The sequence below is a fragment of the Chelonia mydas genome, chromosome 1 (assembly GCF_015237465.2).
Source record: "Chelonia mydas isolate rCheMyd1 chromosome 1, rCheMyd1.pri.v2, whole genome shotgun sequence".
Taxonomy (NCBI): Eukaryota; Metazoa; Chordata; order Testudines; family Cheloniidae; genus Chelonia; species Chelonia mydas.
Window position 1 is genome coordinate 32,439,972 of NC_057849.1, and position 14,346 is coordinate 32,454,317.

The 14,346-nt window shown below is 41.3% G+C and overlaps 1 protein-coding gene across 2 annotated transcripts in view; it reads right to left on the reverse strand.

Moving 5' to 3' along the window:
- Nucleotides 1-14,346, reverse strand: part of TRPC6 (transient receptor potential cation channel subfamily C member 6) — a 171,209-nt gene that overhangs the window by 122,186 nt on the left and 34,677 nt on the right. Inside the window, exon 1 of one of the 2 annotated variants that reach the window (XM_043529383.1) lies at nt 8,112-8,864. The exons of the other annotated variant lie outside the window; for it this stretch is intronic. Coding sequence (XP_043385318.1) covers nt 8,112-8,143 — 32 coding nt within the window. The 5' untranslated portion in view covers nt 8,144-8,864. Of the gene's footprint in view, nt 1-8,111; nt 8,865-14,346 lie in introns of those variants that run through there. 2 annotated transcript variants of the gene reach the window in all.

The window sequence follows — 14,346 nt, forward strand, 5'->3', positions numbered from 1 at the left end:
TTTCACCACCCTCCTAGTGAAAATGTTTTTCCTAATATCCAACCTAAATCTCCCCCACTGCAACTTGAGACCATTACTCCTTGTTCTGTCATCTGCTACCACCGAGAACAGTCTAGAGCCATCCTCTTTGGAACCCCCTTTCAGGTAGTTGAAAGCAGCTATCAAATCGCCCCTTATTCTTCTCTTCCGCAGACTAAACAATCCCAGTTCCCTCAGCCTCTCCTCTTAAGTCATGTGTTCCAGTACCCTAATCATTTTTGTTGCCCTCCGCTGGACGCTTTCCAATTTTTCTACATCCTTTTTGTAGTGTGGGGCCCAAAACTGGACACAGTACTCCAGATGAGGTCTCACCAATCTAGAATAGAGGGGAACGATCACGTCCCTCGATCTGCTGGCAATGCCCCTACTTATACATCCCAAAATGCCATTGGACTTCTCGGCAACAAGGGCACACTGTTGACTCATATCCAGCTTCTTGTCCACTTGTCCCTAGGTCCTTCTCTGCAGAACTGCTGCTAGCCATTCGGTCCCTAGTCTGTAGTGGTCCATGGGATTCTTCCGTCTTAAGTGCAGGACTCTGCACTTTTCCTTGTTGAACCTCATCAGATTTCTTTTGGCCCAATCCTCTAATTTGTCGAGTCCCTCTGTATCTTATCCCTACCCTCCAGCGTATCTACCTCTCCTCCCAGTTTAGTGTCACCTGCAAACTTGCTGAGGGTGCAATCCATGCCATCTTCCAGATCATTAATGAACATATTGAACAAAACCAGCCCGAGGACCGACCCTTGGGGTACTCCACTTGATACTGGCTGCCAACTAGACATGGAGCCATTGATCACTACCCATTGAGCCCGACAATCTAGCCAGCTTTCTATGCACCTTATAGTCCATTCATCCAGCCCATACTTCTTTAACTTGCTGGCAAGAATACTGTGGGAGACCATGACAAAAGCTTTGCTGAAGTCAAGAAACAACACATCCACTGCTTTCCTGTCATCCACAGAGCCAGTTATCTCGTCACAGAAGGCAATTAGATTAGTCAGGCATGACTTGCCCTTGGTGAATCCATGCTGACTGTTCCTGATCACTTTCATCTCCTCTAAGTGCTTCAGAATTGATTCCTTGAGGACCTGCTCCATGATTTTTCCAGGGACTGAGGTGAGGCTGACTGGCCTGTAGTTTCCAGGATCTAACAAAAAAACTTCAAAAACAGACCCCAACGAGAGACGGCTGAATTGGAATTAATTTGCAAACTGGATACAATTAACTTAGGCTTGAATAAAGACTGGGAGTGGATGTGTCATTACACAAAGTAAAACTATTTCCCCATGTTTATTCTCCCCCACCACCACCCCCTGTTCCTCACACGTTCTTGTCAACTGCTGGAAATGTCCCACCTTGATTATCACTACAAAAGGTTTCCCCCCACCCCTGCTCTCCTGCGGGTAATAGCTCACCTTACCTGATCACTCTCGTTACAGTGTGTATGGTAACACCCATTGTTTCATGTTCTCTGTGTATATAAAATCTCCCCACTGTATTTTCCACTGAATGCATCTGATGAAGTGAGCTGTAGCTCACGAAACTTTATGCTCAAATAAATTTGTTAGTCTCTAAGGTGCCACAAGTACTCCTTTTCTGTATTTCTTTTCTTATCTTCAAGTTGCCATTCCACATTTCTTCCACAAGAGCTTGAAATCAACCTACATATTTCTTCCTTCTCTTTTAATGGGCTCTGTTGGCTGTGTGAATCTTATCTGTGACAGTGACGCAAGCAGCTGATTGCTTTGGTTTCTGCAGTTAGTTTCTGATTAGAACAATAGATATGGGCACTCTGCATGCCATGTGAAATAATTTTGATAAACATTGTGTTTTAATTGGTTTAATTTGGGGTTCCAGGAAGGCTGAAGCAGGTATTCTGACATCCTTACTCTTCAGCAACTCTACCAAGCTTTTATATCCCAGGGGTCAATTAAATTTTAGACAGGCATGCCTTGTTTCTGTCATCATTTGCAGTCTCTGGCTATGACCTGCCTTTGCATCTCCTTTCAGAATCCTTTTCAATTTTATTTGGGGTTTTATCAAGGGGAAAAAATCCTAACACCACTGACAACAGTCAACTGGTAGTTTGTGTGTGGAGTTCCAACATGCAAAAATTCTCTTAAGGAACAGTTTTCAAAGCACAGACATCAGATACATCACATGTACTCTCAGAAACTCTCTACTGTGGGTTTCAGAGTGGTAGCCATGTTAGTCTGTATCAGCAAAAAATAACGAGGAGTACTTGTGGCACCTTAGAGACTAACAAATGTGTGCCCAAATAAATTTGTTAGTCTCTAAGGTGCCACAAGTACTCCTAGTTTTTTCTACTGTGGGTGAAATTCACCCCAATTCAGAGTAGCAGTACAAGACCTAACCACCACTAAGTCCCAAAGTGGTCTTATTTTGAGACTGTGAGTCTGCACAGAAATGAATTTCATCTTCTGCAATCCAGTATTTACATTTTCAAATCATGTAGAGTTGCATTTAACTGAATGAGCCGGATCAAGCTTCCATTAAAAGACATCACTGGGAATCTTTCCAGTGATTTTAGTGGGCATTTGATGAGGCCCCAAAGGCAAGGTTCAACAGTCACATTGGTTGTGCTCTGCTCTGAAAATTTTTGTTAGAGTAGATTTGGCCTTTAGGTTTTAACTTAAATTCACTATTATCTTCTCTCTCCCTCCCTCTCTCTCATTCAACCATAGTAGCAATTGGAATAAATTGTTAAAGCTAAATGGTACAACCATCTTTAAAAAAACATTTAAAGGCTCTTAACACTTCATTCAACAACACACAAACTATATTTGCAATTCTATATCTTTAATATTAAACTCAGATGAAGGAAATAAAACCAGTTGACTTCACATTAGGAAAGCTAGATAAATTTCTTAAGCAAAAAGCAGCAACAGTGCATTTGCAATACCTATGTTTTTTGCCTTCAAATTATTCCCTTTTAAAAAGATAAATCTGTCAGGTTCCATTATTTGTAAAAGCCCTACATGGCACAGTACATTTCACAGTTTTATTTCACTATCTGGTGTACACATTACAGTACCTGCAAGAGCACACTACATATCCATCTACCCAGGGGGAAAAATGAAACCTAAATTGAAGTGGAAAAACAAAAATTGCTACTTGGAATTTAAGGCTTCCAATAACCTTGAATAAAATGACTTGCGATATCTGTCCCCATTGCTTTTATAATGATATATTTTTGAATTAACTATAACTATGTCAAATTTAATTAAAAGAGCCATTTTAATCATTTCTGTGTTGTGCTTATTTAATTGAAATATAGCTCATCTTTGCAGCTGGCATTTCATAATGCAGCTTATTCAGGATTCTGCTTTTCTGCTTCCAAGTAATTGAAAACAAACGAACAGGAAAGCAGTTTAAAATACTTTCAGATGAAATGTTCAATCTATATTTTTCTGGAGTATGATCTGTTTTCAAAATACCATCCTGTTGGCAATTAACCTGCATAAGAGGAAAGAAGTAGTATGGCAATATACAAGAAGGAAAATGGGAGAAACATATTCCAGGAAGCTGATGACAAGTGACAGAGCATCTTCCAGGCTCTACATGTCTAGGGAAACTAACCTCAAACTTATTCAGCTAAAAAAACAACAACCCAAAAACACTCACAGACTTAACTGGTCCCAAATCCAGTTATGGAATCGCAGCCTCATTGATTCCTATAACTTGTGGCATTATGGGAAGAGTAGATGTGATGGGGCACTCTGCACCTGGTGAGCCACATGAATTTTTGAAACTCGGTACTCTAGGTTCTGGATGCGCTAACAAGGCATGCAATATTGTACATTATTATTTGATTGATGTAGTGCTACAGGCTCCAACTAAGATTGGGGTCCCATTGTGCTACATCTTACAAACGCATAGTGAGAGAATCCCTGTCCTGAAGAGCTTACAGTGTACATAGAGAATGCAGACAAAAGGGAGTTAGGGAAAACAGAGGCACAGTGAGGTAGAGTGACATGATTTACCCACCATGAATGGCAGAGTTAAGGAACAGAATGTAAATCTCTTGTTTCCCAGCCTAGTGCCCTGTCCACTATATCACACTGCCTCCCCAACTTAATACTCGTTAGTTCTATATGCTACATTATCCTTTCTGACATACCCAACTCTGACTGGAAAGGTGTGACAGATGCTTTCTTATGTGAACAGGGAGTAATTTTATGGAGATTCAGACATCCCACTCCCTATACCTGAAAGACGAATATATATATGTATGATTGAAATATCTCCCTTGAGCATTACACCTACTACAGAGATTGTTTTTTTTAAATGGCCACCTAAATAACACCCACAGAATATGTGTGTGACGTTCCCCTCTGGTGTTATCTGGACCGGTGATCTGCTACGTCACTCCAATCCTTGACTCTGGGAGCCAGCCTTACCCTGCTCTGCTGTGAGAACCCGCACTCCTGGGCTGTTCACGCACAGCCTCTAGCATGTAAGCTGCTCCCAGCTACTTGCAACCAAATGACACTAGCCAATATCTCCAGTCCCAGACACAACCCTAGGAACCTCCATCTTGCAGTGTCCAGTTATGCCCACTGAACGCTGCAGGCTTATATGAGTTTGTCAGTTTAACAAAGAAATTAATATGTACCAGACTTGTTATCCCAGGGGAATCTCTGACACGCTTCAAACCAAATGCACTGCTTCAGGTAGAATAAACAAACAGATTTATTAACTACAAAGATAAATTTTAAGTAAATCAAAGCATAACAAGTCAGATCTGGTGAAATGAAATAAAAGCAAAACACATTCTAAGCTGATCTTAACACTTTCAATGCCCTTACAAACGTAGATGCTTCTCACCAAAGGTTGGCTGGTTGCTCTTCAGCCAGGCTCTCCCCTTTGATCAGCACTTCAGTCGCTTGGTGTAGTGTCTGTAGATGTAGGTGGAAAAGAGAGGAAGAGCATGGCAAATTTCTCTCCCTTTTATCATGTCCTTTCTTCCGTCTTGGCTTTGCCCCACCCCCCCTTCACAGCCAGGTGAACCTCATCGCAGTTCCAAACTTACCAAATGAAGCGGGGGGGCGAGGGGAGGGTGACTCCCTCGAGAGTCTAACACATTCTCTTGTTGCTGCCTAGGCCAGCGTCTTTTGTTCCTGTGAGGTTGGGCTGAGTTTGTCCCATACCTGCCCTGATGAGGTGTGAACTGCCTCTCTGTTCTTGGAGAGTTTTTGCCTGGGCTTACTTTAAGCCATGAGGATACATTTTCAGCCTCATAACTATGTACATTAAATTATAACCTATAACATTACTGTAACAATTACTATAACGTCACTATAACAACCATGCTCAGTGCATCATGAGCCTTCCAAAAGACACCCAATATGACAAACTTTGCACTGGATACCACACAATCATTTTATGAAGATGAATATGGGAGTGTAGGGTGTACCCCAGACGTACAGAGGGTCACAGTGTGTAACACATGTGAACTGTCAATAGCACATACAAATGTGTATTTGCAGTTACAGTGACCTGTCTGTGTGAGCTGTAGCATATTTGGCAGGCACAGTTTATTGTAGGCTCTATTTTTGAGAATTTGATTCATTTATGACATAGGCAAAATTAGAGAAGAACAAACATGGAAGTGATCTTCAAAGTAAGATGTAGAGAAGTCATAAAATAACTACGGTTTACCAACCATTCCCACACAGTCATCCACAGATATCTGGTGTTCTGACCACTGTATCCTTGTGGTAGTTATTGGTCTAATCTATTCTATTCCATATAGATTCTTGGATGGCCCTCATTACTGTAATATCGGAGTGCCTTCCAGTAGTTCATTAAGTGATGTTGCCAACATCTGCCAAGTGTAGTTGATTTTCTCTTTCATCCTACTCGTGGCTGTTCCTTCATTTTGGGAATGGTAAAGGGCTAACAAATATCCATACAGCACATACAAATATCAATCCTGATTCTCCCAGTGACCTGGCTAGTAGAGAACATTGGGAATTCTGTTCTGCTCCCAAGCTTAAGAAAAAAAAGAAAGAAATGCTGCCTACAGCATCCAGTATCCCAGGAAATATCTCATCCAAGTACTAGTCAGGCTTGGGACTATTTAGCTTCTAAGGTCAGGTTCATTCAGTCCAATATGACCATCTCCTGCCCTTCCAAAGTCACATTGCCAACCTCATCAAGCCTGAATGGCATCTGGTTTCTGATGATATCAGGGGACTTAAACAGAGATATCCTGACTGGTATCTGATCAGTCCTACTATCTTGACTGAGGTACAACTGAGCTCTTCCCCAAGGGCTAGATTCAATGGATGCTACACAACATGAATAAAAGGATCAGAATTAGTCTCCAAGTGGATAATAGTGAAATAGCCTAAAATTCTTTTGTGGGCTGTTGAGGATCAGGGGCCATCTTCCTTAGAAACTACCCAAGCTTCTAACCTGTGCTGCCCGGTAGAGTCTACATTTTGAACAAGTTCAAATATGGGAAGATGGTTTTGCACAGGATATAGTTCTTTAGTCTATTATTTTATTTATTGTTTCTACTGAGGTAATGCTTAAGGACCCCAAACATGGATCAGAGCCTTATTATAACAGGCAGTGTTCAAAAATAAACAAACAAACACATACAGAGACAGTTGTTGCCCCAGAGAGATCGCAATCTAGATGGCCAAAGCAACCACAGTCACTCAGGTCTAACTGAGATGAAAATTTCAGCCAGAGTCAGAACTCGGGTGTGGGGGGAGAGCAAACTCAAAGCCTGCCCCAGCTACCCTAAAAGTGTGGCTAGGACCACCTCCTAAAACTTCCTGGTATAAAAATCCTCATGGGGAGCTCACAGCTTGCAATTGTACCAAATATCTAGGGCAAAGAAAATGGCATCTGTGTGTTGACATGATGGGAGCTCAAAATCTAGAATCTCCCATTGTCTTACTCCATCTGAAGGATCAGAGAGTTTTTGTTTAATTTTGTTCTCAGTTACTGAGATGTATATTTTTTTTTTTACTAAAAAGGATGGTTAATTCAAATTTGAAAAGTTCCTCATAAATCAATTTGCACCAGACAAAAATAAATAAACATGAGCGCCTTATCATGGCCACTAAGAATATTTTCCCACAGTTAGTGTGATGTTGCAAAATGGATGCCTGCAAGTAAATGAAGAAACAGTCTCTCAAATATTTTAACCAAAAAATGTGTGTGTGTGTGTATATACATTTACTTCCATGGAAAGTGTGTTATGTTTCTATCCCAGAAACTATGAAAAATAAGAAAATGAAACTTCATTTTAAATGCTGTCTATGGCTAATCCAACCACAGATTTTTATTCTTCCCACTTAATGCCATAACAAGTCCATTGACTTCAATGCTGCTATGACAATATACACAAGCTGAGGGTCTGCCCTAATCTATTACCACAGAATCCCCTTCATATTACACCTATCAACACTGTCCTCTGTCTCAGTTATATTGAGTATATTTGCTATTTCTTTGTCCTGGGGGAACTGTTCCTGAAAATTTATAGTGGCTTTAGGGACAACTATACAATCTGTATTAAAGGTGAAAGGTATTAAAGATAATTGGGTGAAAGTAAAGTACTGATTTGTGATTTCACATGCAACCCAGATACGTATTAAACACTCAACACACAAAATTAGTCATTTCTACAAGAAAACATAGAAGTCACAAAAGGTTTCTGATTTACTGTGGTACTTCCCCTTAAGTAAGAATCAGGAAATGATTGTCCAATTAATCTGATATCTACTTAAATTATCCAAGGATATAATAAAGAAGGTGAGATTTAAATCTCTGGAAAAAGTGTCTTCAATTATAGAAACACACAATGGGTTTATAGCTGGAACAGAAATGGTGTGAGATAAGCACAGGGTATTGCACCTTTGCCTCATTGATTTGCAGTAAGTAGATCAAGAGCAGAGATGTTAGATAGCAAACGCAAACTTCAGTTTAGTCCTCACGGAAGTAAAACACAAATTTCAGGATGCAAGAAAACAGGTCTGGTGTTGAAATCATCAGCCAAACTTCCTTACCAACTGCTATAGGATTTTACCCACCTCAGGTATGTTTCAGGACAGATTTTCAGCATCAACAGCTCCCATTTAGGCACCTAAATTAAATGGCCAGATTTTCAAAGGGCTTCTCAGTTATTGCTTCTGATCCTTGATCCATGGTTATGAAGAGCATCTGAGCTGCCATTCAGAACCTCTCCGCACACACCCAGGCAAAACCAGCCCTGGTGTGAGTCAGAACCAGCCCTTTCCGAGGTGATATGTCTGTAGCTTCCTAGTTAAACAAAAGAAAGCCACCAGCATCTTGAAAGAATTATTATTCTAGCACATTCTATTTCATAGAAACCTCTGTCTTTAAAACATTAGGTATTGTGAACCCTTATCATTAAGGTAAGGTCCAACTATCTTCTTACAGTTCTGTGTTGCACAAGTGTACACATTAGTATCAGCACCCACATAATTATTCAAGCAATTTTCTATTCAGCTGACTAGGTATTCCTAAATCCCCCATCACAATGACATCTAGGCAGCACAGGTACTCGTTCAGATATTTCTCTGAGTACAAAAGTGGAGGCGAGAGCTGCAAATTTGTCTCATAAAGTTTCTCACTAGGGTGTGCAGGCACAAAGTGAGTGACAGCTATCTCGAAGGAAAGAATCTGAGAAAGATACTAGGGATGATAGATTACAAATTAAATATGGGCTCAAAGTGTGATGTAGTTCTGTGCAAGGACAATGCTGTTTAGATGCATATATGGGGGATCAGATGTAAAATTGTAAAGGTAAAAGTGCTTCTGTACATTACTCGGATGGAACAGCAGGTGCAATATTGCATGAAGTTCATGCCCATATATTTAAGATGTTTATTGAAAACCTAGAAAAAATACAAAAGAGGGCTACAAAAGTGATGCATGGATCAGAGGATAAGAGAGGCATAGCGACCAGGAGAAGTACATTTATGTTAATCTAGAAAACAGAAGATTCAGGGGAGACACGTGATCACGGTCCTTAAATACATTAAATGTAAAAGCATAAATGAAAGGCAGCAATAATTCACAACCTTTGAAGAGGGTAGAAAAGGACGCAGCAATAGCCAGAAACTGGGGGAAGAAAAGTTTAGGCAAAACATCATGCAAAAGTTCTTGCAACTGGGCAGTGAAAGAATAGATTAAGAGGAGAAGTGACTCAGGCACAAACGGCACAAATATTCAAGAGCTGATTAAAGAAAAGCTAATGGGAATAATGTCGGCAGTACTTTTGAAAATGCAGGGGCCCCACAATGGGAGACCCAACTGGTCTCTTCTGTCCATACAATCAATAATGATCATTTGTACTTATTTTTACTGTTATAAGAGGGGAAACCATTTTCTGACAATAGGTTAATATATGGTCAGTGAAGATTAGCAAATGTATGAAAACTGAAGACAAATCCAACAGAGTTAATAATACATTGCTATGTTAGAAAGTCATGCTAGACCCCCCCCCCCCGCCCCCCCCACACTACTTTACTTCCAGCTCTCTGATCTGGAGGAAAATGGAGGTAAATCTTTTACAAACATCATAAAGCTGAACCATACATGCATCATTTATTTTAGTATTCATTGTAAATAGAACACTCATGAAACACAGGGTCTAACAGCAAAAAGAGCTAAGTGGGGGGGAAATTCCTATTAATAATTGCCCAAACTATTTGTATTAGATGGCAGATTCAGGTTTTGGGCATTACAGTATGATCTTTGTCATTATTGTTTGTATTACCATATGCCTAGAGTCCCCCCTGGGCTATGTGCTGTTCATGCATATAGTAAGATATGGTGCCCAGACTAATATAGGAAACTCATGACAAAGCCAGGTTTCCCAAATCCCTGTTCAGCACTTTAACCAAAGGTCACATTCCCTCACAAAGTTTGGAGGGCTAATTTCCACTCTCAACAATGCAATGAGGGTCGTTCCCCACCACATAAATTAAACTGTGTTCTTGTGCTCATTTCTTTGTTATTTAAAGCATCATTGACTTTATGCGGCAAAGGGGTGTGACAATGTAAGTGCAACTTATATTTCTTACAACTAACGTATAAATATGATTAATTTCTGATTTTTGCTTTTCATGATATGTGTTACTTTTATTTCTGATCCTTTGAAGACTGTAATCCCAGTGAAAGTATGGGATGCTGTTTCTGGAATGTGCAGGTTAAGACTGATTCTTCATATTGTACTCTGATGATAAATCTATTATTGGATATGCCTTTTTGTCTATAAAACAGCAGCATAAAATGCCTATTACCATTCTAAAAGATATCTTTAAAATTCTTAAAAGAATTTACAAAGCAAGGTTCTTTCTCTTGGGCATTTCACTCCTATAATGAATTGATCAGTAGTTTAAAATACTACTGGTTTGCTCCGAAGACAACCATGGATTTTATATGCTACTTGTCTGATGACCAAGTCATAAATTTAATACGAACTCCTGCATGAACTTATTTTTTCTTGAATTATGGCATTTTCTAGATAATACTTAGTCCTGCCAGGAGTGCAGGATTAGATGGGGACTGGATTAGATGATCTCCTAGGATTCTATGATTCTAAACTCTTCAATCCAGCAACATGAGATACTCAGTGCCAACAGCAAACTGTGAGTTCTGTGGTTACTGCTGAAGTATGGTGAAATATTAGGATGTCTATATAATGCAGATAGACTGCAGCCATTTTTTAGGTTGCAAAACTGAAAACAAAATGCTTTATAGAACTTTAATGCAGTTGATAAAATCTCAGTCTAGAATCAAGGTTAGCTGAATAAGCCCATAATACCCCCAAAATGAAGAATTCATACATTTATTATTCAGTAGTATCAAATGCAGCAACTGTGGAATTATTATATCTGGCAATATATATCTGGCAGTATAGATTTGGATCTTACCCAAAATACCACACTGCCAGCCAATCCTTTAGTATCTAAAACTAAAGGTTTATTACAAAGAAAAAAGAAAAAACAAGAAGATAGGTGTTAAATGGTAAAACAGTCACATACATACAAAGACTTCAAAATCCATCAAAATCCACCAATATTGGTGGGTTTGCTGGCTTGAAAGTCTCTCTGGAACACAACCACAGGTTGGATGGGTCATTCAGTCCTTTGGTCAGAGCTTCATTTGTAGAAAGTATCAGAAGGGTAGCCATGTTAGTCTGTATCCACAAAAACAATGAGGAGTCCGGTGCACCTTAAAGACTAACAGATTATTTGGGCATAAGCTTTCGTGGAAAAAAAAAGACTTCTTCAGATGCATCAGGACTCTGCATCTGAAGAAGTGGGTTTTTTACCCACGAAAGCTTATGCCAAAATAAATCTGTTAGTCTTTAAGGTGCCACCAGACTCCTCATTGTATTTGTAGAAAGGTTACTCCAAAGGTAAGAAGCAGGAGTAAAAACAAGAAGCAGGACTGAAGACAAAATGGAGAAGATGCAGCTGTCTTTCACAGTCTTTTGCCATGCAGCTTGATTTCCTTTGTTCCAAACTCAAGCTGCCCAGAACAAGGCCTGGAAGCCTTAGAGTTATGTCCATAGGTACAGAGTTCTGTCCTGCATGCCTTGCTGAGTCATAAGGGGTATCTCTTGCCTTCTCTCAATGGGTCAATTGTATAGCTGATGTCATTTGATGGACTATCAAACAGGCTAGGCGGTGCTAATGCCAATCTGTCTGGGGGTGTCACCCAGATGCACAACAGAAGTTTGGAACTACAGACATACCATACATATAACTTACGATACAAATGTGATACAAACAGATAATTGAGATTATCATACCTGGCAAATTATAACATTTTTTAAGATATCTTACACGGCATATCTGGCATAACTCATTGCAATTTTACAATATTGCATAATTCATAATATCCTAAAGTGTACCCCAAATTCCATATAGCATCACACTGTCTTATTATGTACTAGTATCATTAATAGATGGAGCAGATTGGATGTTGCCACCTGCATTACCTACAGAAATTATTTAAAAAATAAACTCAAGGATTGACTGAATGCTAACTGGCAAAATAACAAACTTCTAAGACAGTAGTAAAGTTTCACTTAAAACTATAACTAAATTTTGCACAAGAAAACAGTTTAGGTAAACTAAAGGCAGAACATATTTCTATGAGAAATAAGGGTTAAAGGGACACTGTCAATTTAAAAATCACAGAGCTGTCTAAAAAGGATTTTATCTGCTATTGTCACATGTAAGACCTAGGGGAGGCTGGAATACTGGCATTAAATGAAAATACAGGATATCCCAGATCTTCCACTCCTAAATAACCTGTCCTCCATACATGCATCCTTTGTGGGGATCACCCTACAGCATCCCCTGGTTGACATCTATATGTAAGCCCTTCATCTCTACATTGGCTCTAGGCCTCAGCAAACTTCCCCCCATCTTCCTAGCAACAGGTAGACCCCTGGCCACACATGCCCAAGGATTCATGGAGAGCACTCCATGAAAAGGATCATATAGCCTCAGACCCATCCCTCTATCCATCTGGCCTGTCCAGTTTCCACATCCTCTTAGATACGGACTCTGGCACAATCGGCCTCCCTGGTGTCTGGAAAGGAAGCATGTGCATGAACAGGGGCAGGAGACAATACCATGGAGGCAACTGAGCTCCTGTATGTGCAGAGGGGATCTGCATACAGAGGCCTCCTTTTAGTGTGGATCTAAGAGGCACAATCTGGGCTAATAATAGTTCTCTCATAGGACAGTGTTTAAGAGTTCTCATATATTGTTTAAAGTGCATAAAGACAGCAAGACACCAACACGCACATACAGAAAATATATATTAAAATATTATAAACCACTGACTAGTACATTTTGTTTTGATGAAGTATGTTACCCATGCCTAAGTCACATGGTTTTATAGACCCTCCCTCCAGTCAACTTCATACAAAGAAAAGAGGGTGAAAAGACCATAACAAATGCAAAACATGTAAGTATATGCTTAAAGTTAAACACATGCCTATTTAGAAAAGTACTTAGACGTGCAATTAAATCTTATTGATTTCAATGGGATGTAAGCATATGCTTTAAGTTATGCATGTGCCTAAGTGCTTGGCTGAATTGAGGCCTTTGCCACAATATACCACATACGAGGAAGCAAACTATTTCTAATGACTTTGTTATTTTTCTGTTGGAACATTTCTGTGCCAGTTTTCATATTATATGTGTAGGATTGCCAGGCATCTGGTTTTTGACAGGAATGCCCAGTCGAAAAGGGACCCAGGCAGCTCTCGTCAGCACCACTGACCGGGCCGTTAAAAGTCCAGTTGGCGGCACAGCAGGGCTAAGTTATGGCTCTGCGCGGCCCTGGAAACAGCAGCATGGCCCCCCTGTGGCTTCTAGGCACCCAGGAGGCTCCACGCACTGCCCCTGCAGCTCCCATTGGGCAGAGCCTGGCCATATCTCCATGTGGTAGGAGCCAGAGGAAAGGACATGCTGCTACTTCCGGGAGCCGCCTGAGGTAAGTGCCACCCAGAGCCTGAAGCCCTTATTCCCTCCCACGCCCCAACCCTCCACCCCAGCTCTGATCACCCTCCTGCCCCACAAACCCCTTGGCCCCAGCCCAGAGCACCCTCCTGCACCCCAAATCCCTCATCCCCAGCCCCACACCAGAGCCCACACCCTCAGCTGGAGCCCTCGCACCCCAAACCCCTGCCCCAGCCCAGAGCCCCCTCCTGCACACTGAACCCCTTCATTTCTGGCCCCACCCCATAACCCACACCACTGTTCCCTCTAAGCTATGCGCATGTGCGCACACACACAGATCCTAAACCCCGCGCACACAGTGAAACATTGCACACACAAATATTTGCACAGAAGCAATTTTTTGTGCACACGGCCTGTCAAAAATTAGAGGGAACATTGACCCACAACCCCAGCCCAGAGCCTGTACCCAGTCCCACACCCCAAGCCCCTGCCTCAGCTCGGAGGCCCTTCCATACTCTGAACCCCTCGGTTCCACACCCCAGCCTGGAGCCCCCTCCTACACCCCAAACAACTCATCCCTGGTCCCACCCCAGAGCCCGCACCCCCACCCGCACCCCAACCCCCTGAGCCAGCCCAGTGAAAATGAGCGAGTGAGTGAGGGTGAGGAAGAGCAAGCGACAGAGGGAGGGGGGAATGGAGTGAGTGAGGGTGGGGCCTCGGAGAAGGGGCAGGGCATGGGAGGGGCCATGGAGGAGGCCCCTCCTCCATGTTTGGTTTTATGCAAGTAGAAAGTTGCCAACCCTATATATGTGTG